Genomic DNA, 21,187 nt, shown 5'->3' with positions numbered 1-21,187 from the left:
ATGAAAGCTGTAATTCTGTTACAAAAAATGGTAGATTTTTCCACTATAAACAAATTCAAGTTACAATTATCAATTCAAGCCAAATACAAAAACAAATTTACTGATAAGAGTGATTACAATTCTATGTCAATAAAAATTAATAACACTAATGTTTATATATCAACCTATAGTACTATACTGTTACACAGAAAATAGAAAAGGATCTATAAACCACAACTAACCTATAACAGCCATAACAGAACTACCAAAGTCAGCCTAATCTTTGCTTAGTACTAACATACAAAAATTTTGCTGCTACCACAATCTTTGCCCTATGCACTTCATATTTATAACATAATAACTTTCTCAATGCATCTTCATTTGCTCAAAAAGAAAAAGGCTGCTGGTGCTTAAAATTTTATTTTATTAGATAGAGATATAATTATCGCATGATTTTGCAGAAAAATATGCAAATGACAGTTATAATGATGTTGTGAATGAAAGCTGTAACAGAGAAGATGAACATTACGATATATCTTGGTTCAATCCCAAAATAGGATCTACATCCAGTCTCCACCACAACAAATGGTAGAACTTTTCACTATAAACAAATTCAAGTTACAAATACCAATTCAAGCCAAATACAAAAACAAATTTCTAAAATGCCACTCATGGCTTTTTCTTGATGTTCTCACATCCTAGCTCTCTTGCCTTTCTCATGAGAGAAATTGATACTTACTTGCTAAGCTCTCTCTTTTTTATAAATAGAATAACTCATATCAGCTATCCTAAAATAGAATGAAATGATGAAGACATGAAAACTCTTACGAGAAAAATGATAATTGCACAATATCAGTCAAAATATATAACTAAGTTTTTCCTTCCTTTTTTCTTTGAACATTGCAAAGTTTGTACACTTTCTGCCTATTCTTGACAGGCTACTCCAACTGTATGCTTATCATTGAAGGTGCTCTTGTTGCATTTTGATTGATCTATCGGTCTTAGCGAAATTCTGTTCTACATCATCTATTTCTTCTTTTGATTTTCTATGAGGATGATGTCTTCCATGAATTCAGCTTTCGTATTGATGCAGAGACCACACCTCGTGAAATCATTCTTGACCAGGTTCCCTTGCTCTCCAAATTGAGCTTACTCCAACTTCACTTCAATTTGTTTCTTGGTGCACCGAAACAAACACATTATAAAAACTCATGCAATTTTTGCTTAGCACACATTAACTCAACCATAAATGTTTGGCATAACAAAGTTTATTAGTTTATGAATTCAACAGAAATTAACAATAAGATAATAAATTTATACCAAATCCAACAAAGGGCACGGGGAAGCAAGCAGGAGCAACACCAAGAAAGGTAATGAAAGGCCTTCCATTTGGGTGTAAGACAAGTAGCTGATTGAAATAAGAAAAAAAAAAAAAGAAAAAAGAAGAAAAAGCATTAATAGAAAAGGTAAAAAATGGAAGGGAAAGATTTCATCATTCTCAAGGTATGATCCTTGAATTAACAAAACAACCTTCAATAGACAGAGAAGCATCCTTACAAGAATGGAGGTGCACAACCGAACTGCATTAAATTGAAAGTCCCAGAAGAATCATTAAATATCCCTATACATGAAGAACAAGGAAGAAGAAATTAGAAAAAAAAAAAAAGACCAAAATTGACATTGTATATATATGTTCCCAAAAGTCGGCATTGACTAGAGTGGTGATTAACAGTGTGAAAAGAGAGGATTCAGTTTTGTTTTTTCCGCCAAAGAGTAGGAGACACACAATTTGAATGAGGTATAGAAATTTGGAAATAAAAGTAAGATTACGTTGGAAAATGAATATAATGTTGGAGAAGATGAAGTGGGTTTGAGATTGAGATAGCAAAAGAGTTACCTGTTTTAAGATGTTGGGTCATAGATAGTGAATCAGTTTCCTATCAACAAATATTACGGGAATGTGGGAAATGGATGGCCAAATGTGGGGGTCCTTCCTCTCTATGCCTTCACCCAACAACGGACATGCTATGATTTTGAGTGTCTCTAAAGAGGCAGGCAGCCTTATTATCATCTCCAGCTTAGGGCATTCTTCAATCCATAATTCTCGGAGGGACTGTGAGTGTGACAGCTCCAGAGATGTCAAATTTTCACGTCTTGCGATTCTGAGATCCTTGAGATTTGGGAACGCTGGCAATGCAAAGGATGTAAGCGAATCGCAGCTGTTGTCTATTGTAAGACTCCTTAGTGACTCATGTTGTTGGTGTTGCATTGGGAATTCTACATTCTTGCAGTTATTGATCCGCAACTGTTGCAATGAAGGAGGCAAAGAATCCCCTGCAAATGATATGGGTGATGAGCACTCTGAGATCTGTAGCTCTATGAGAGAGGTTGGTTGGGTGTGGGTCATGGCCTCAAACAGAGAATCCACAAGCTGCTCTCCATTAATTTCTACTTTCTCCAACATGGAAAGTGGTTGGTCCCGCATTCTTGCTTCCTGTTTGCCATCTATTCTTAGTTCGCGTAGGATGGGAGCTCTTGGCAGATAACAACCAATCTCCTCGCATCTTCTAATGTCGAGTGATTTCAAAGACGGAAGGAAAGTGGGCAAATCTCCTCTTAACTTATGGCAGTTCTCTATAATAAGCCTCTCAAGTTGAGGAAATGGTGCATCATATGACTCCCATTCCTCCCAGCAAGGCATTCTTTCAATAATGAGAATTTTAAGGGATCGGAAGGGTGTCTCATGATGCTGATGAGTTCCATCACCCTTATAGAATGACCCACCAATCTTCTTCACCTTGTCGAACTCTGCAATGAATAGCCTCTCCAGAGAGGGTAACTGTCCAAGTGAAGGAAGCACCCAACAATTCCTGCATCCCCTCAGCTCCAACTGAGTCATGTTGTGGTACGAAGACTGCCCTACCCAATCCGGAAACATGGTACCTCTGTAAACCCAGATGAATAGCATCTTCAAGTCTTTGTGAGGTTCTAATTTGGCAAGTACATCTTTTTCGATTTGGGAATCAACAATATCACCTGATGACCACATCAAATATAGATTACTGATGTATTTCTTATCAACCATCCTTGCCTTCCAAGCTTCACTGCTATCAACCACATTCTCTAATTTCTCAATACGAAATGACCCTCGAAGATTTACAAGTTCTCCCAATTCCCCAATCCCATTCTCTTCATGCTTCCCAACAATATACTCACTTAACATCTGCAACTCTTTCAATTTGCTCATCCCTTTTGGCATCTCTTTTAAATCAGTGCCTGTAACATTGAGATGGCACAGATTTACAAGATCTTGCATCTTGCTTGGAAGCTTTTTCAGTCTTCTACACCAGCTCAACTTCAATGTTTGTAAATTATACAAGTTACTCATGGACTCGGGCAATGTCACGACAAGTGTGTTAGAGAGATTCAAATAACGCAAGTGGATCAATTCACCAATTGAATCAGGCAATATATCAATTATAAATGATGGAAATGACAAAGCACGTAAGCGCTTCAACTGTGCTAGTAAGCGACAAGGATCAATTCCCTCTTTGTGTCGACCGAATAAATCTGCCTTGATTGGAAACAGGGTCCTTACATGACTTAAACTCTCACATGCTTCCAACATCTTCGGGACTGAATTATTGTCGTTGACATCATATGACAAATGACGAGTTTTAGTTTCGTGTTTGGCTACATTCTTGTGTTCAGAGATTCTAACAAAGAACTTTTCACCATAGAATGTCGCTAGATCATGCATGAGATCGTGCATCACATAACCATTCTTTGAAGGTTGAAAGAATGATCGTGAAGCTAAATCATTGAAGTATTTATATCCAACTTCTTCTAAAATGCTTCCACTTTTTGGTTGTTGCAAAAGATCTTCTGCCATCCATAATAACACTAATTCATCTTTGTCAAATTCGTAGTCCTTTGGAAATAAAGAACAATAAACAAAGCAACGTTTTAAATATGAGGGGAGGTAGTGATAGCTGATCCTTACTGCAGGAAGAATCTGTTTGGCGTAGGAATGAGGAAGAGCACATAAATAAAAAGCTTACAACTTCAGAAGGAAATATTGTTACAACAAAAGGACAGCTGGCACTCAATAAGCATGATGAGGGTCCAAGAAGGAGCACTAGAGAGAGAACTAAAAGCAAGAGGCTGGGTGGTTATGTGGAGTAGTGATTGCTGGTACAATTGTCTTTCCCTTGTGTGCTCTCTTCTCTTCTCCCCTGATTCCTTATTCTTTTCTCTTCTATCCCTTACTCAACTATTTTCTTTCTAATTCTTCAGGTACCGTTATGCTTGGAGAAATTGAAGAATTACTATATCCTTCTGCATTATTCTGCTGCACTATTCACTTTTATTTTCCTATTTCTTCTTACAACACTTACATATGTTCTTCACATACCAATTACTTGTAAATTCCTTCAATTACATATAAATACATAACTCATTCCTTCTTCTTATTATTATTTCTGAGCTCCACCCTATCAATTGGTGCTTTCATCACCATGGCCGTAGCTGACAACACGCGGATGAAAGGCATGGAGGCCGACATTAAAAAGCTATTCCAGATGTTCGAATCCATCACGGAGGAGAACAGATCTGAACGCGCTCGTGCTTCCGAAGCCACTAATCTCAAAATTGACGCCATCCAGGATTCTCTTACGCAGCTTCTTCAGACCCAGCACAGGCATCGATCTGAGATACCTGAGCTCTCCCATGGTTCGAACTCAGGCGTTCTTCTACAGCATCGTTCATCTCTGCATTCTCGTCGAGTGAATTTCGATTTGCCGAAATTCGATGGTACTGACGCTTTGGGGTGGATTTTTTCAATGGACCAGTATTTTGATTTTTTTCAAGTTCCCGAAGAAGAACAAATCGGAATTGCTGCGATTCACATGACTGGTGCTGCCATCCCTTGGTTTCAAATGTCCCAACGTTTTGCTCAGTTTCGCTCATGGAACCAAGTGAAGCGGGTGATTGAGCTCGAATTTGGCCCGTCACTGTTCGAGTCACCACGAGAATTGTTATTCAAGCTGCAGCAAGGTGGCACGGTAAGCGAGTATTATTCAGAATTTGTTGCTTTGGCAAATCGTACTCCCATTGATCCTCCTGAGGCGCTCCGAGACTGTTTTGTTAGTGGACTGACACCTGAGGTACGGCGGGAGGTTAAAGCTCAATGTCCCCCATCTTTGATGAGGGCGGTGTCCTTAGCTAGACTCTATGAAGAGAAATTGACTTCTTCGCCAAAAACCACATATGGCCCTGCTGCTCACAAACCACAATTCACAACTCCCAATTCTTCTCCATCTCCACGGCCGCCCAACCGCAACACTCTTCCCGCATTACTTCCGACACCATCACAACGCTCTCCCACTCCACCACTCAAAAACCCAGTTCGGAGGTTGACCCCTGCTGAGATTCAGAGTAAACGGGAGAAGGGTCTTTGTTATTGGTGCGACGAACGATTTTCCGCCAACCACCGCTGCACAAATCGTCAATTCATGTGGCTACAATTAGAATTGGACGAGAATATGGCTCCTGTTGATGACCTTGCAGAACCGGTGTTTGCGGATAACACACTGGAATCCTTGGAAGGTCAGGTGCTGGACCACCATTTGTCCTGTAATGCAATGCACGGTACTCCAGGACCATCTACCATTCGTGTCAAAGTTTCCATCAATGGCTTAGAGGTGCAGGCCTTAATTGACGGTGGTAGCTCTGATAGCTTTATCCAGCCACGCATCGCTAAGTTTTTGAATCTTCCTATCGAACCTGCTCCAGGAATTAAGGTGATTGTTGGAGATTTCAATATTCTAACAGTAGAAGGAAAAATTGCTAATCTAGACATCAATGTGGCAGGGTGTACCATCTCAATACCTGAGGTATATGTCCTTCATGTGGCAGGTGGTGATTTGGTCATAGGAACTACTTGGTTGATGACCTTAAAAGTACATATTGTGGACTATAATGCCTCATTCTTGCGCTTTGTGCACCAAGGAAAGTTTGTAACGTTTTGGGGTGAGAAGAATTCTATGGCTTCTCAGATTCAATTCCATCACATTCAAAGGCTGGTCTCTACACATGCAATTGCCGAAGCCTTCACTTTGGAACTCCAAACACCGGCTGATACCTCACAGGCCAGCTTACCACTTCCTGCTTCCTTAGACCCTGCTTTGGCTTCCTTGTTGCGTAAGTACGTCGCTATTTTTGCCACGCCATCACGTCTCCCTCCGCAACGCTCTCAGGACCATAGCATTCCATTAGTGGCTGGGGCTGAACCTGTGAAAGCTCGTCCTTATCGGTATCCCCATAGCTTGAAATCGCAAATTGAATCAATGGTACAAGATATGTTACAAGGGGGATAATCCAACCCAGCAAGAGCCCCTTCTCATCACCAGTCCTCTTGGTAAAAAAAAGGATGGCACATGGCGATTTTGTACTGATTATAGAGCATTGAACAGTGTCACTATTAAAGACAGTTTCCCTATCCCAACTGTTGATGAGTTATTGGATGAATTGTTTGGGGCCACTGTCTTTTCTAAGTTGGATTTACGATCCGGCTACCATCAGATTTTGGTTAAACCTGAGGACCGTTTTAAAACGGCTTTTCGTACTCATCATGGCTTATACGAATGGTTGGTAATGCCTTTTGGCCTCACTAACGCCCCTGCTACTTTCCAGAGCCTTATGAATGATGTCTTCAAACCATACTTACGTAAGTTTGTGCTGGTGTTCTTTGATGATATATTGGTATATAGCAGTTCTTTTGATAGTCATCTTGAGCATTTGGAATTGGTATTGAAGCTGCTAAGACAGGAAACTCTCTTCGCCAAGCTCTCTAAATGCCTTTTTGGAACTAATGAGGTGGATTACTTAGGCCACACGATTACAGGTAGTGGTGTTCTCATGGAATCGACTAAAGTGCAAGCAATTCAAGATTGGCCTCCACCTAGTAGTGTTAAGCAGCTTCGTGCTTTTTTGGGCCTCACGGGATATTATCGCCGTTTTATTAAAGGTTATGCAACCTTAGCTGCTCCTCTTACTGATTTGTTGAAAAAGGACGCTTTTGTTTGGTCTGATCAAGCCATGTTGGCATTCCATCAATTACAGCAAGCGATCTCCACTAAACCAGTGCTAGCACTACCAAATTTTAACCTTCCATTTGAGGTAGAGACCGATGCGTCAGGTACGGGTATTGGCGCTGTTCTAATTCAACAGCGACATCCTATAGCTTATTTTTCAAAGAAACTTCCTCCTACCTTGCAAAAGCAATCCGCCTATATTAGAGAGTTTTATGCAATAACTGAAGCAATTGCTAAGTTTCGACACTATCTCTTGGGCAAGAAATTTATTATTCGAACTGATCACAAGAGTTTGAAATCTCTTTTGGAGCAGGATTTGCACACACCTGAACAACATAAATGGCTTCACAAACTCCTGGGTTACGACTTTGAGATTCAGTACAAAGCTGGTACCGAGAACGTGGCTGCAGATGCCTTATCAAGAAGCTTTTCTGGTACTTGGTCTACACCTCATGTGGACTTCTTGCAGCACCTTCGAGTTGCAATTGAGAAGGATGCTACTCTTTATGAGTTGATGCAGAAATGTGCTTCTAATTCTACCAAGGATCCCAATTATACTTGTCACAATGGGTTACTATTGTGGAAGAACCGTTTGGTTATTCCGCTAAATAGCCACTTGATCAAACTCATTCTTCATGAATATCATGATAGTGTGGTGGGAGGCCATGCGGGGATTGCAAAAACAGTCGAACGAATTTGTGCTCAATTTTATTGGCCTAACATGCAAAAGGACATTAGACATTATGTTCTCACTTGCTGCACTTGCCAACAAGCTAAACATGAGGCTAAAGCGCCAGCAGGGCTGCTCAAACCATTGCCTATTCCTTCGCAGGTGTGGGAGGATATCTCCATGGATTTTATTGTCTCCTTGCCTGCTTCATGTGGTTTTTCTGTGATCATGGTTGTAGTTGATCGATTAACTAAATATGCTCATTTTAGCCCACTAAAATCGGATTTTACTAGTAAATCAGTGGATGAATCCTTTATTCTTAATGTGGTGAAGTTGCATGGATTTCCAAAATCAATTGTCTCCGACAGGGACAGAGTCTTTGTTAGCAAATTCTGGCAACATCTCTTCAAGTTACAAGGCACTCGCTTAGCCATGAGTTCAGCTTACCATCCGCAGACGGATGGCCAGAGTGAAGTATGTAATCGAACCTTGGAGATGTACTTGAGGTGTTTCTGTTTTGACAATCCTAAGAAGTGGCTAGAGTTACTTTCCTGGGCTGAATTATGGTATAATTCCTCTTGGCATAGCAGCATCAAAATGACTCCATTCAAAGCACTCTATGGTCGAGACCCCCTTCCCTTGTTAGATATGAACTCTCTCATGAGGATGAGCCATCCTTGCAGGAACTATTAGTAGCTAGAGATAAATTACTTGATCAGCTTAAACTCAATCTTGGTAGATCCCAACAATTCATGAAGCATTTTGCGGATAGACATCGACGCCACTTAGAATTTCAAGAAGGTGATTTAGTGCTAGTCAAATTGCAGCCATATCGCCAACACTCGGTGGCACTGCGGAAGCATCAGAAGCTGGGATTGCGTTATTTTGGCCCTTTTAAAATTGGGAGAAAACTCAATGAGGTAGCCTATCAGTTGGAATTGCCGCCAGAAGCCCGTATCCATAATGTTTTTCACATATCAGCACTCAAGAAGTTTCGTGGCGACCAAGAATCACAGTATCTACCACTGCCTTTAACTACAACGGAACTCGGACCAATCCTGGAGCCTTGTCGGATTTTATCACAACGCTCCATTTTGCGCGGTGACAAGGAAATTTTACAATGGAAAATTCAGTGGGGACAAGGGGCTGTCACAGAAACGAGTTGGGAGGATGTTGATCAATTCCTCAAGCTTTTTCCTGCCTTCAACCTTGAGGACAAGGTTGCTCTTGATGAGGAGAGTAATGTTAGGCGTAGGAATGAGGAAGAGCACATAAATAAAAAGCTTACAACTTCAGAAGGAAATATTGTTACAACAAAAGGACAGCTGGCACTCAATAAGCATGATGAGGGTCCAAGAAGGAGCACTAGAGAGAGAACTAAAAGCAAGAGGCTGGGTGGTTATGTGGAGTAGTGATTGCTGGTACAATTGTCTTTCCCTTGTGTGCTCTCTTCTCTTCTCCCCTGTTTCCTTATTCTTTTCTCTTCTATCCCTTACTCAACTATTTTCTTTCTAATTCTTCAGGTACCATTATGCTTGGAGAAATTGAAGAATTACTATACCCTTCTGCATTATTCTGCTGCACTATTCACTTTTATTTTCCTATTTCTTCTTACAACACTTACATATGTTCTTCACATACCAATTACTTGTAAATTCCTTCAATTACATATAAATACATAACTCATTCCTTCTTCTTATTATTATTTCTGAGCTCCACCCTATCAGAATCCTACACTCATCTTCAGAAAACTCCCAAATCTCACTCATCAAAACATCTTCCCAGTCGCTTATATCAACCTTGGTTCTCAACAAGCCCCCAAGTGATTGAGCAGCCAAAGGCAGTCCTTTGCACTTCTCAACAATTTTTCTACCAACTTCTTTCAAAGCCGAACGATCTTGGGATTCAGTAGGAAAAAATGCATGATTTGCAAACACCGACCAACATTGTTCATCATCCAACAAACTCAAATTGTGAGCTCGAATTGTTTTCACCATAGAAGCAACTCTATCACTGCGGGTTGTTACAAGAATCTTACCTCCCTGACTTCTATATTAGAAGGGACTTAGAAAAGTTTTCCAATCATCATAATGAGTGGTCCACATGCCATCCAGAACAACCAAAAAACTCTTCCCTGTTACCACATTCCTCAAACGTTGTTGAACAGAATTTAAGCCATTTAGTTCACAAGACTCAGAAGTTACTTCCTCTATTACAATCTTTGTCAACCGAAGAACATCAAATACTTCTCCAACACAAACCCATGCTTTAACATTAAACTTTTGCTGCACTTCGTCATCATTGTAAACCAATTGAGCCAAAGTTGTTTTTCCTATCCCACCCATGCCAACGATGGGGATCACGGACACGTCACCATCATCTAACAACAATTTGACTAAGGCTTTCCGATCTTGATCCCTGCCATATACATCAGACACCTTAACTAGAGACGTGGATGGAGTTCTCCATGACATGTTCTCCATTGGTATCTCTTTCAGGCCAAGAGTATCTTTTTGATTCACTATGGACTCTAGCCTAGCAATGACATCTTCCATCCTAGTAACCTTCTTTCTATCTTTCAAATTCAGAAAGCGAGTTAGGCGGTTACCTTGATCCTTCTTAGTTGCAGCTTTGGTGGTGATTTCATCCAAGAAGTCGTCCGCCTCATAGATAGCATCTTTGAGATCGTCCAGCCAGACCTTCACTGGCCCCTCTCTGATTTGTCTGCGTTCAGCATCATTGAGCAAGGCCTCAGCCCCATTCAGGATTGCCTTGAACCTCTGGATCATCTTCTGGCTAAGCTTCTTCCCTCGGATCAAGTTGATAATCTCAGGATCGGAGAGCCTGTCGAAAAGAACATTGAGAAAAGAAGAGAGGAAAGGTCCTCCAACAAGTTCAGCAGCCATGTTCACGAGATCAAGAAAGTATGAAAGGTAAGGAAGTGCAGTCAAACTGAGATCTCTCACAAACACAAAAGGGTAAGGAAGTGTGGAGCTGATATTATGTTTAGCAAAAGTAAGTTGACTTGAAATGCTTATTGGTCTTCCAGACAAGTTCACATGATGCTTCTTGCTCTCTTCCTCGAAAGCAGTGATCAAGTATTAAAGTCTATGGTCCACTATTGCATCCGATTGCCAATAGGTTGGTGGTTGCTGCAATGACTAAGCAGATATTTTTCAAGAATAGTAACGGCCTCTTTTTATGTCCATTTATTTACCAAAACAAAGTTTAGTATCAGGTGAAGTCTTTCTACACCTGTATATTTTTTGTTGTCAATATTACTGTGAAACAAGTGTCTAGAGAGAGAGTATGAGTGAAGATATTTTCTGCTATTTGAAGCTTTTATGCAGGTTATGTTCAAGCCCACAACACGTGATAGCTAGGTATTTTAACTAATTAATTTTGTTCATTATGACTAATTTATAGAAATAATATTGGGCTCGTTAAAATGTTATAGTAATGGCCCAATAGCTCATCTACAAATTAAATCCTATTATTATACATCACGATCAAAATAACCTTTTCACATTTTATATTTTTAATAATAATAATAATAATAATAATAATAATAATAATAATAATGTGCTAAAAAAATTATCCCATAAATCTAACATGTGTGGTAAGAATTAAATATAGTTTTCTGTTATAAATTGATTTGAAAAATATTTAAATAATAATTCTATTTTAAAAAAAATAATTTTTGAGATTTCAACTACTCACTGCATCTTGCCATCTTTATTTCAATACTATTTACTAGCAAACTAAATAATAATAAATTAAATAATAATTAATTAAATATTTTCCTTCACATTAACAATTAATCTACACATAAATTCGTAAATTACATTAGCATAACTAACTATATCATAATTGAATTTATGTATATAAATTAACAATTAACCGAAAAAATTATGAAAAATTCCATTAACAAATTACTTCATTAATATTTATTAAATGAATTAATAACTAAATTAATATTATCATGTAAAACATATATTATGATGAAAAATAACATTTCATCAAAATCACAAAAAATCAAAATCAAAATCAAAATCTTAAACCATCCAACTCTAAACTCTAAACAAAAACTCACAAATCCTAATTTCCTAATTATAAATCCTAAACCATCCAATTCTAACTCTAATCAATCTAATTTTAAACCTTAAACCCTAAAACATCCTGTACCAAATCCTAAACCAAATAACACTAAACTCTAAATACTAAATTATTTTATTCATGAATTTAAAATAAATAAAATAAAATAAAATTTAAAAGGCTTATATTCCAATTTTAATATGTTAGTTTTTATTCAAATATTAAGAATATGAAGTAAATAATAATTTATTAGAACTTTTTATAAAGTTTATATTTGAAAGCATCAGTTTTTATTAAAATACTTATTATTTTATAATTTTATGAATGAATTAAAATTAAAAAATAAAAAATACAAAAATAAAAAAATTGTAACCAAAGTGGCAAGAAAAATGAGTTAAATAATTATATAAATAAATGATATCACAATGTATCTAATAATAAATATCAATAATAGTCTAGTTGATCTTTAATAATTGGTTAATATATAAAAGTGGTAATATTCATTTTAATAAATATTTGATCTTCTTTTTTTTATGCACATTATTATTATTATTATTATTATTATTATTATTATTATTATTATTATTATTATTATTATAGTTGAAGGATGATTTGAAATATGAAATGTGAAAAGGTTATTATTTTAGTTATGATGTACAATATGTAGAGTTTAATTTGTAAATGAGCTATTGGGCTATTACAAAAAAATTTCAATTAGTCCAGTATCATCTCTATAAATTAGTCATAATGAACAAAATTAATTAGTCAAAATATCTAATCATGACGTGTGTTGTGGACCTTAATATAATCTGTATAGGAAGTTCAAATGGCATAAAACGTCTTCAATTATATTCTCTCTGTGAACACTTGTCTTATAATAGTGTTGACAACAAACACATACAGGTGTAGAAAAACTCTTCTTTCTTTTTTTGAAACAGAGGAAATTTCATTTAGGAAAAAGGAAAGACATCTAACATAGCCAAGTTCTGGACATGGCTTGGAGCATCTTCCATCCACATGCAATTTGGAGTGGTAAGAGCTAAGGTTGCTAATTCATGAGCTACTTTGTTTCCTTTCCTCTTAACATGACTAAATTCCACAAATCTAAAGTTTCTAATAAGTGAAATGGCATCAATAATAAAAGTACCAAAACAAGAATTAAAACACCTTCTCTGTTTGAGGGCACCCATTACTTCTATATTGTCACTTTCAAGAATCACCTTTGAGAAACAGCAGTCTTTTGCAAAATTCAACCCCCAAAATGCTGCATATGCTTCTGCTTCATGTGCTTCAAGGGGATAAGGTATTACGTGGGTTGCTGATGCCATTATGATTCCCACCTCATTCCTAATTACAACACCAACTCCTCCATTAATATCATGTGGGACTGCTGCATCTACATTAACCTTCATTGTGTTGGTTGGTGGGCATATCCACTTTTGGTTCACTGAGAATTGGGGCTTTTCTATTGGGCATTTTCATTTTTTCTATCATCTGAGCTTTCCAAAATTCATCAAAGCACATGCAAGCTTGTTGAACTTCTTTCTCAATCGGTGCTGATTTTTCCTCAAAGACTAGGAAATTTCTCGCTCTCCACAGCTGCTGCAACAAGGTACAAAACAGACCCCTTTTTTCACTCTGAATATTTCCCATCATTTCTTTGACCCATTCTTTTACATCTGAAAACGTTCCCGTTTCTGATCTCAGGGTGAATGGAGATGCAAACCAAAATTTTCTAGCGAACCAACATTCTCTAAATATGTATTCTTCCGATTCAGCATCTTCCCAGCATCTCGGGCACAAAGGGGAGCAATTTATCCCCCTCCTGTTCAGGTTCTTTTTTGTAGGGAGGGACTTATGGAGAAGTCTCCAGAGGAAATTTACAGCTGTGGGTGGTGCCCTTATTCTCCAAACATCTTTCCAAGTTTGTTCTTCCCTTTGTTCCCTTCTGGAAATCTCTGTTTGTGATCTGGTTTTGGCTCTTAGTTCATGGTAGGCTAATTTAACTCTGAATTCACCATCTCTAGCTTTTTTCCAATAAAAACAGTCCACTTGGTCAGATTTAGGAATAGGAATGTGTAGGATTTGCTGAGCTTCAAAGGGTAGAAAGATCTGGTTGATTAGATCTGTGTTCCACTCCTTTTCTTCTTCTAACATTAATTCTTTTACTCTTGCATCTGGATTTACTGTTGTTGGGGTCGACCATGGTTTTGATCCGTTTTGTTTAGGGAGCCAAGGGTCTTCCCAAATCTTCATTGTTTCACCATTTCCAATTCTCCAGCATCCCCCTTTTTCCAGCACCCCCTTTGCTTGCCATATGCTTCTCCATGTGAAGCTTGGGGAGAAACCCACGTCTGAGCTCAAAAAGTCTTTCCTATTGTAATATCTGCTCCTAAGGGTCCTGGCTGCCAACGACTCAGGATTCTTCATTAACCTCCACCCTTGCTTTGCTAACAGAGCCATATTGAAATCCTCCATATCTCGGAAACCCAGCCCCCATTTTGTTTTGACTGGCAAAATTTATCCCATTTTATCCAATGCATTTTCCTTTCGCCATCTTTTGATCCCCAATAGAACTTATTGATCATTGATGCAATATGGTTGCAAAGTCCTGTTGGTAATCGAAAACAACCCATTATGTAAGTGGGTATTGATTGGACCACCGCCTTGATTAGCACCTCTTTCCCCACTCTTGAGAGAAGTTTTTCCTTCCAACCCTTCAATTTCTTCCACACTCTATCTTGGACGAATTCAAAAACCTGTTTCTTGGATCTTCCAACAAAGGTTGGGAGTCCTAGGTACTTCGAGTGTCCTTCCACGGCCTTTATCCCCATTCAATCTTGTATAAGAATCTGTCTGTTAGTTGGCACATTTCGGCTAAAAGACATCTCCGACTTGTTCAAGTTTATGCGTTGTCCTGAAGCGAGTTGGTAAGAAATCAGGGCTTCTTTTACTGCTTGTATCTCCCGATCTGAGGTTCTTGTGAAAAGGATGCTGTCATCAGCAAAGAATAAGTGGTTGGTCTCCGGTCCATTCCATGTTGTCTTATTCCCTTGTATCAACCTGCTGTTTTGTGCTTTTACAAGGATTCCGGACAAAACTTCAGCGCATAGAATGAAGAGGTAGGGGGATAGGGGATCCCCCTGTCTTAATCCTCTCGAAGGCTGAAAGGTTTTGGTGGGGGTACCATTGAGCAGGATGGAGAAGGAAGTTGAGCTCACACAGTTCCATACGGTCTGAATCCATCTTCCCAGGAACCCCATAGCCGTTAGGACAGCCCTCAAGAAGTCCCATTCCACCCTATCGTATGCTTTCTCCATGTCTAACTTCATTCCCACATAGCCTTTATTCCCTAAAGTCTTCTTCTTCATATAGTGGAATATTTCAAAAGCTATTAATCCATTGTCCGTTATAAGTCTGCCCGGGACAAACGCACTTTGATTCTCCCCTATTATCTGAGGGAGGATAATTTTCAACCTATTCGCCATTGTTTTGGTAGCCAGCTTGAGGATCACATTGCATAAAGAAACCGGTCTGAAATTTCTCGTGTGTCTTGGCTTTTCCACTTTTGGAATCATGCAAATGTAGGTGTGATTTATCTCCTTTGGGTCATCTCTCTCATTTAAAATTTTAAGAATTGTTTCGGTTACTTCATTTCCCACAAATTTCCACATTTTTTGGTAGATCAAGGCCGGCATTCCGTCTGGCCCCGGTGCTTTGGTTGGATGCATCTGTTGTAACGCTTGGTATACTTCGTCCTTAGTAAAATCAGCGTTGAGAATGTTGAACCTTTCTTCAGTTATACGGCCTCTAACCACTTCCACAGTTTCTTCCACTTCAAAAGTTTCCTTTGCTGTGAACAATTTTTCAAAAAAACTCCTCATTACCACTTCTATTTGTTCTTCATCTTCGTATTTGATTCCCGTGTCATCTACTATAGCTTGCACCCAATTTCTTCTCTTTCGTTGTGAGGCTTTTTGGTGGTAAAATTTGGTATTTTTGTCCCCATATTTTAGCCAATTTGCTCTTGACCTTTGGCTCCATCATATTTCTTCCATCCTTATGAGATCATCCAGCTCTTCTTCCTCCATTCTTGTTCTCCTCAGTGTCTCTTCATTTTGAGGGAGGCTATTCAGCTGTTCTAGAGCCTTTTCGGCCTTCTTAATTCTTTTTGGAATGTCACCAAAAGTCCTTCGACCCCAGCTGTCCAGTCTCTCACCACAAAGGTTTATTTTTTCTTTTACGGTTCCTATTCTCTCATTCCAAGCTTCTTCCACGATTCGATCGCAATCCTCGTTTGTCAGCCACATCTCCTCGAATCTGAATCTGTGTTGGCTCTTTTTCCTTCTCTTGGAATCCCCATACAAGTCTAGAAGGATTGGGCAGTGATCTGATTTGTACCTTGTTAGGTGTTGGATCGTCGTTTCCGGAAAGGTTTCTTTCCAGCCTAGATTTGCCATTGCTCGGTCCAAACGCTCTTGAATGTTATTGCTTCCCGCCTACCCATTTGACCATGTAAAAGAGTGTCCTACGAAGCCGAGGTCAAGAAGTTCGCTTGTTTGGACAGCTTCTTGAAATCCCTTTACCTGAGCATATGTGATTGGATTCCCCCCTAATTTTTCATGCTGGTTCAACACTTGGTTAAAATCTCCGAAAACCACCCATGGCATTGCTGATGCTTGCCCAAGAGATCTCAATAGTTCCCAGCTTGCTTGCTTATTTTGGTTTTCTGGCCATCCATAAAATTCAGTTGCTCTCCATTTGTGGTTGCTGCCCCTTGCTTGTATCACCATGTCGATGTGGTTTTTTGACATGGAGGTTATGTTGACATCAATCTCTCTGTTCCATAGCACTGCTAGCCCACCCCCTCTCTGTCTTCCATCTCCATTATAGTCCACTCCAACTACATTCTGCATTTCACCCTTATATCTTAGCCTCATAATTTCTTCTGACTTCTTCCTTGTCTCCATGAGAAAAACAAGGTTGGGAGCTTTTTGTTTAATGAGCTTGTTTAGAGCTCTAATTGCCCATGGGTTCCCAAGCCCACGACAATTCCAGCTTAGTATTTTCATTATTGTCGGCAGGGCTGCCCAGCAGCCTCCGCCGTTTCTGATGTTGGGTCCCTTGTCTGCTTCTTGGATTGTGCTGCTTCACCATCTATGTCCATGTACTCTGTTTGGTTTGCCTTCCTCTTTGGGCTTTTGTTTTCCTTTTCTATCTTCGGTTTGGGGCTGGTAGGGGCTTCTCTTGCTTGTCTTTTCCATTTCCTCCCTATTGTATTTTCTTTGTTTGAAATTTGGTTAGTGATTTCTTTGAGGACTGATTCTCCTACTCTTATCAGATTTTCTTGGTAATTTTCGTTTTTTTTCCATATTTCCTTCCAAATTGCAGATCTGTTCTCTTGGGCTATTGCTCTCTTCCTTTTTCCCAGTTTCTTTTCTTGCATCTTCACTTTGTGTTGTTTCCTTGTCTGAAAATTTTTGGATTTCTATCCCCTTTTTGTTAACTTCTTCCAGGTCCCTTCGTTGAGAGAAGGTTCCTGGTAGAGTTATCGCAGGGGCCTGGCTTGTCCCTTCTCCAACGTCAGTCTCTATTGAGTCCGACATTGACAGTGTGGCCAATTTTTCCATTAGCTTAATAGTGAGTTTCTTTTTTTGATGTTCTTCCCTTTTGTCTTGGTCTGGTTCAATTTTTTCTTCTTCTTCAGCTTTCTGCTCCACTTTTCTTCCTACTATTTCAGCTTTTAACCAGGGGCCTAAGTTCTTGGATTTTTTTTTTCCTCAGTTTTATCTTTTTCTGCCTTGCCACAGGTGTTTTCCTCATGGCCAGTTCTACCACAGTAATAGCACATGGTTGGAGGTTTTTCGAACTTGAAGTTGACCCAGGTGAGACCGTCCTTCTTGCTTCCTACATTTGTGCCTTTCATGAAAGGTGTGTCTATTTTCATCTTTACCGTAGCCTTTATGAACCTCTCTTGGTCCCTCCCTACTTCGAATAGCTCACACTCTTTGACCTTTTCCATGCAAGCAGCGATCTTTCTGCCAAGTTTCAGCGTTTTGCAGTGTTCTAGAAGATCCCAGATCTGCATCTTTATGTCCACATGTTCAAGCTCTTGTTCCTGTTTTTCTACATTCCTATCCCATTTATTTACTATAAGTCAGGAATTTCTAAAGGTCCAAGGGTTACTCTTAGAACTCTGTCTCGATCTGCCTCATTCTTGAAGAAGAACTGGTAAGTTTTGGGTTTGACTTCAGTGACTCTGAACCCTTCTGGTTTCTTCCATATGTTGTACATAGCTGTTTGGATCCAGGCCACGTTGATGTTTTTGTTTGTGACTAGTCTTCCAATAATGCTTATCTGACATTCTTTGATTCCTTCGCTTATGTCTTCTTCGCCATACACTATGAGAGATTCTTCATCCTCTGCTTCATATTCTGCAGGATCTTCGTGCACTGTTTCATTTTCCATTTTGTTTGTTTCAGGACACCGCCAAAAGAAACTCAATCCACTATTAGTGCTAGTGGAGACCGGAGCATAATAAAATGGATGTTTTTATGCTACTCTTCCCAAACCCTAGGAGAGGTTCCTAGAGGAGATAGAAGAGAGGATTCAACGTATTTCTAATATTGTAACTCTTCTTTCTACACCATAGAACTCTCCTTAGTATAATTTACAGTACCATGATTTCAGTTAATTTTACTCTTTGACAGCAAGGCATAAAGGATGTTAGCTTGTTCCAAGTTCAAACATGAAGGCATGTTGAATTTTCTAATTTTGTAAAACGTACAGAGAGCTCTATATTTAACTATTTATTATATAAACAAACAGTTGAGTTAAAAATATAATTAATTTAATGATAATGACAAACATTAATTTATTAGGTTAAATATCCAATTGAGTTTAATTATTTTATTTAACTGATGCAGGTACAAATAATTGTGTAGTAGTCCAAACCAACGAAGCTTAATGCACTCAAGTATGCTGAATAGAAATTGATTCACAAACCAAGCCCACTATCAACCAAACTTTGGTGAATCAAACCAAGCTAAGCTTCTTTTGTACATTGCGGGTAAACACTAGAAAGAGAGAGAGAGAATGTACTTCACCTTCAAATTCACATACACTAGAGAAAAAAAAAAAGAGAAAGTTCATCAAGAAAGCAAGAGTCTAATCAAACAAATCGAAAGTATGTTAAGCTAATACAGAGATTAAAGATAAATAATTTCTATTTGCATGCAAGTTGATTTCTTCACTTCTTCTACTCTCTACAATACCATTTTAAAAAAGATGAAGAAAATTGTGGTTGATTATCTCTGCTATAAATCAAAGGCTCAAATTATTACTTGGAGTCAAAGCACTTTTTCAAGGGTTTGGATTTAGGATAATTACTGAGCAATCTTAGTGTCGCGGCAAAAAATGAGTCATAACTGGCGCTCAGGAAAATAATCCCATAGCAAGCCTAACATACTCAAATATAAGTTGAAGAAAGTTACAAATATTTTACAAGTTCTAAAATAAATAGTTATACATTTTTAACAAAAAATAAAATAATTACGAATGGTTGGATCCTACCTGTGAGATATGAAGCATATACATCTAGAAACTCAACAAAGAATAGGTACTCATTGCAAATCGTTACTCTTGAACAGAAAGCCTCACATAGTCAAGTACTTGTTCTTGAAAAATATTTTTAGAAAAACAAACTCAGTGACTAGACAATACATCGATAATCGACATGAGACCATATAAACATTATTATCAAAGTAATTTTAATTAGAAAATAATAGTTGATAATAATAAATGAATCAAAAAGGGAGTTTTCATACAGAAATCAAATCAAAAGTTCACACTTGGGCGGATCCACCTCTATTGGTAGCCCTTTCTTCTTGTGTGTCCTAACAGAATAACAGATCTAACGTGTGGGCTACACGTTAGGCTAGCAACACCCCTGCTAGCTGGAGTATAAGTTAGATGCATTTAAGTTAAAGTCATAACTGCTGTTAACTATAGTTTTCTAATACGAGCCTCGCAAACCAATTCAAAACATATAATTTCAAATATATACAGTATCGAATCAAATCAAATAATACTTTCTCATAAGAGATCTTTTCTAATCATACCTTCTTCAAACATGAGTAATTTCAAACACATTTCGCAATTTCAAAGTCAATGAGTTCTAACAAATACTTGAATGCTTCAAAAGTATATATTTGAGTAAAATCAAATATTCTAAAATAATATAAAACTTCATCAAACATATATATAGTCTCAAGTAAAATTTCTAAGGTATGAGTTTCATAAAAATATTTATTCAGCTATAATAAATCAATTATTCTAATCAAATCAAAGTTCTTCAACAACAGTGTTATAAATATATTAAAAACTCATAATAACATAAACAAAAAAGTTAACGGTTATAAATGTAAAGCCTATCCACAACTTGGTCCCAAGTGACCGAAGAGACCGAACCCCTTAGAGACGAGAATGAAGGGATTGTGGGGCTGAGTAAGAGCAAAACAGTGACTGAGACTGTTTATCAGCAGCGACGACGATGATGGTGAATGGCTCCTCCATCGCGACTCTCTCTTCCTCCCTTCTCTGTCCAGCTCAATCTCTCCCTCTTTATTTAGCAATAACGGCGACCCCAAATAGAGATGGCGGCAGTCTCAACAGCGATGGAAGCAGCAATAGCAGAGGAAGGCTCCCCCTCTGTCGCATTTCTCTCTCTACGAGCTCCTTCTCTCTCCTTCGCAGCGACGACTCTATGCAAAAACGGCGATATCTCCTTCGACTGCGACAAAGGCTTCCATCATCGCCTCCTTCCCTCTCCTCTATTTATCATGTCTTCGTTCTCTCTCTCTCTCTCCCCTGCTCTCATATCCGACGTCGTCCTCTCCTTCCGCCTTCTTATGCTTTCTCCCTCTTATTCATTTTCTCTTCTGTGTTTCCTTTTTGATTCATTATTCAGAGTGTGTGGGAGAGTGAATGGTGAGGTAAGTGTTAGTGAAATTAGGGTTAGGGTTTAAACAAGGGGTAAGGAGTAGTTTAGGTATTTTGATAAAATTAGAGGATACGATAGTAATAAAAAAAATCAAATATAAAATATTTTTAAAAAAATTTGGGAAGTTACATTCTACCCTCTTTAAAAAAATTTTTGTTCTCGAAAATTGATACAATATGCTAAAATATTACATGGTTTTAGCCTTTTACCAAACATCAGAAAGAAGTATGATTCCGAGTGCAAAAGTTACAAGATAAGTGTGTTAAAATGATATGGTTAACATTTACTGACTCTCGTTCCCATAACAACTTTAATCGAAATAATTACAATCAAATTATGAAACCGTAA

General features: G+C 38.3%; 5 protein-coding genes across 5 annotated transcripts; 1 reads left to right on the top strand and 4 right to left on the bottom strand.

Annotated features, from left to right (window-relative positions):
- Positions 1–512: 512 nt before the first annotated feature.
- LOC112733404 (putative disease resistance RPP13-like protein 1) lies at positions 513–3,932 on the bottom strand. Its single transcript, XM_025782346.3, has 4 exons — positions 1,877–3,932; positions 1,537–1,600; positions 1,300–1,387; positions 513–1,155 (listed from the first exon to the last, which is right to left on the bottom strand). The coding sequence occupies exon 1, from the start codon at positions 3,869–3,871 to the stop codon at positions 1,895–1,897; it is 1,977 nt and encodes a 658-aa protein (XP_025638131.1). The 5' UTR covers positions 3,872–3,932; the 3' UTR covers positions 513–1,155; positions 1,300–1,387; positions 1,537–1,600; positions 1,877–1,894.
- Positions 3,933–4,496: 564 nt separating this feature from the next.
- On the top strand, positions 4,497–11,112 carry LOC140178009 (uncharacterized). The gene is made up of 2 exons (XM_072212502.1): positions 4,497–9,164; positions 9,267–11,112. Exon 1 carries the CDS (start codon positions 4,497–4,499, stop codon positions 6,354–6,356), a length of 1,860 nt encoding a protein of 619 aa, XP_072068603.1. The 3' UTR covers positions 6,357–9,164; positions 9,267–11,112.
- Positions 9,798–10,649, bottom strand: LOC140177733 (putative disease resistance RPP13-like protein 1). Its single transcript, XM_072210885.1, has one exon. The coding sequence runs from the start codon at positions 10,647–10,649 to the stop codon at positions 9,798–9,800; it is 852 nt and encodes a 283-aa protein (XP_072066986.1).
- Positions 11,113–15,881: 4,769 nt separating the features above from the next.
- On the bottom strand, positions 15,882–16,910 carry LOC140177732 (uncharacterized). The gene is made up of 2 exons (XM_072210884.1): positions 16,425–16,910; positions 15,882–16,337 (listed from the first exon to the last, which is right to left on the bottom strand). Exons 1-2 carry the CDS (start codon positions 16,908–16,910, stop codon positions 15,882–15,884), a joined length of 942 nt encoding a protein of 313 aa, XP_072066985.1.
- Positions 16,911–17,593: 683 nt separating this feature from the next.
- LOC140177731 (uncharacterized) lies at positions 17,594–18,306 on the bottom strand. Its single transcript, XM_072210883.1, has 2 exons — positions 18,025–18,306; positions 17,594–17,920 (listed from the first exon to the last, which is right to left on the bottom strand). Exons 1-2 carry the CDS (start codon positions 18,304–18,306, stop codon positions 17,594–17,596), a joined length of 609 nt encoding a protein of 202 aa, XP_072066984.1.
- Positions 18,307–21,187: the final 2,881 nt, after the last annotated feature.

The sequence above is a fragment of the Arachis hypogaea genome, chromosome 13, assembly GCF_003086295.3.
Source record: "Arachis hypogaea cultivar Tifrunner chromosome 13, arahy.Tifrunner.gnm2.J5K5, whole genome shotgun sequence".
Classification (NCBI taxonomy): Eukaryota; Viridiplantae; Streptophyta; class Magnoliopsida; order Fabales; family Fabaceae; genus Arachis; species Arachis hypogaea.
The sequence above is the reverse complement of the archived record's forward strand: the minus strand, read 5'-3'. Positions and strand labels throughout refer to the sequence as shown.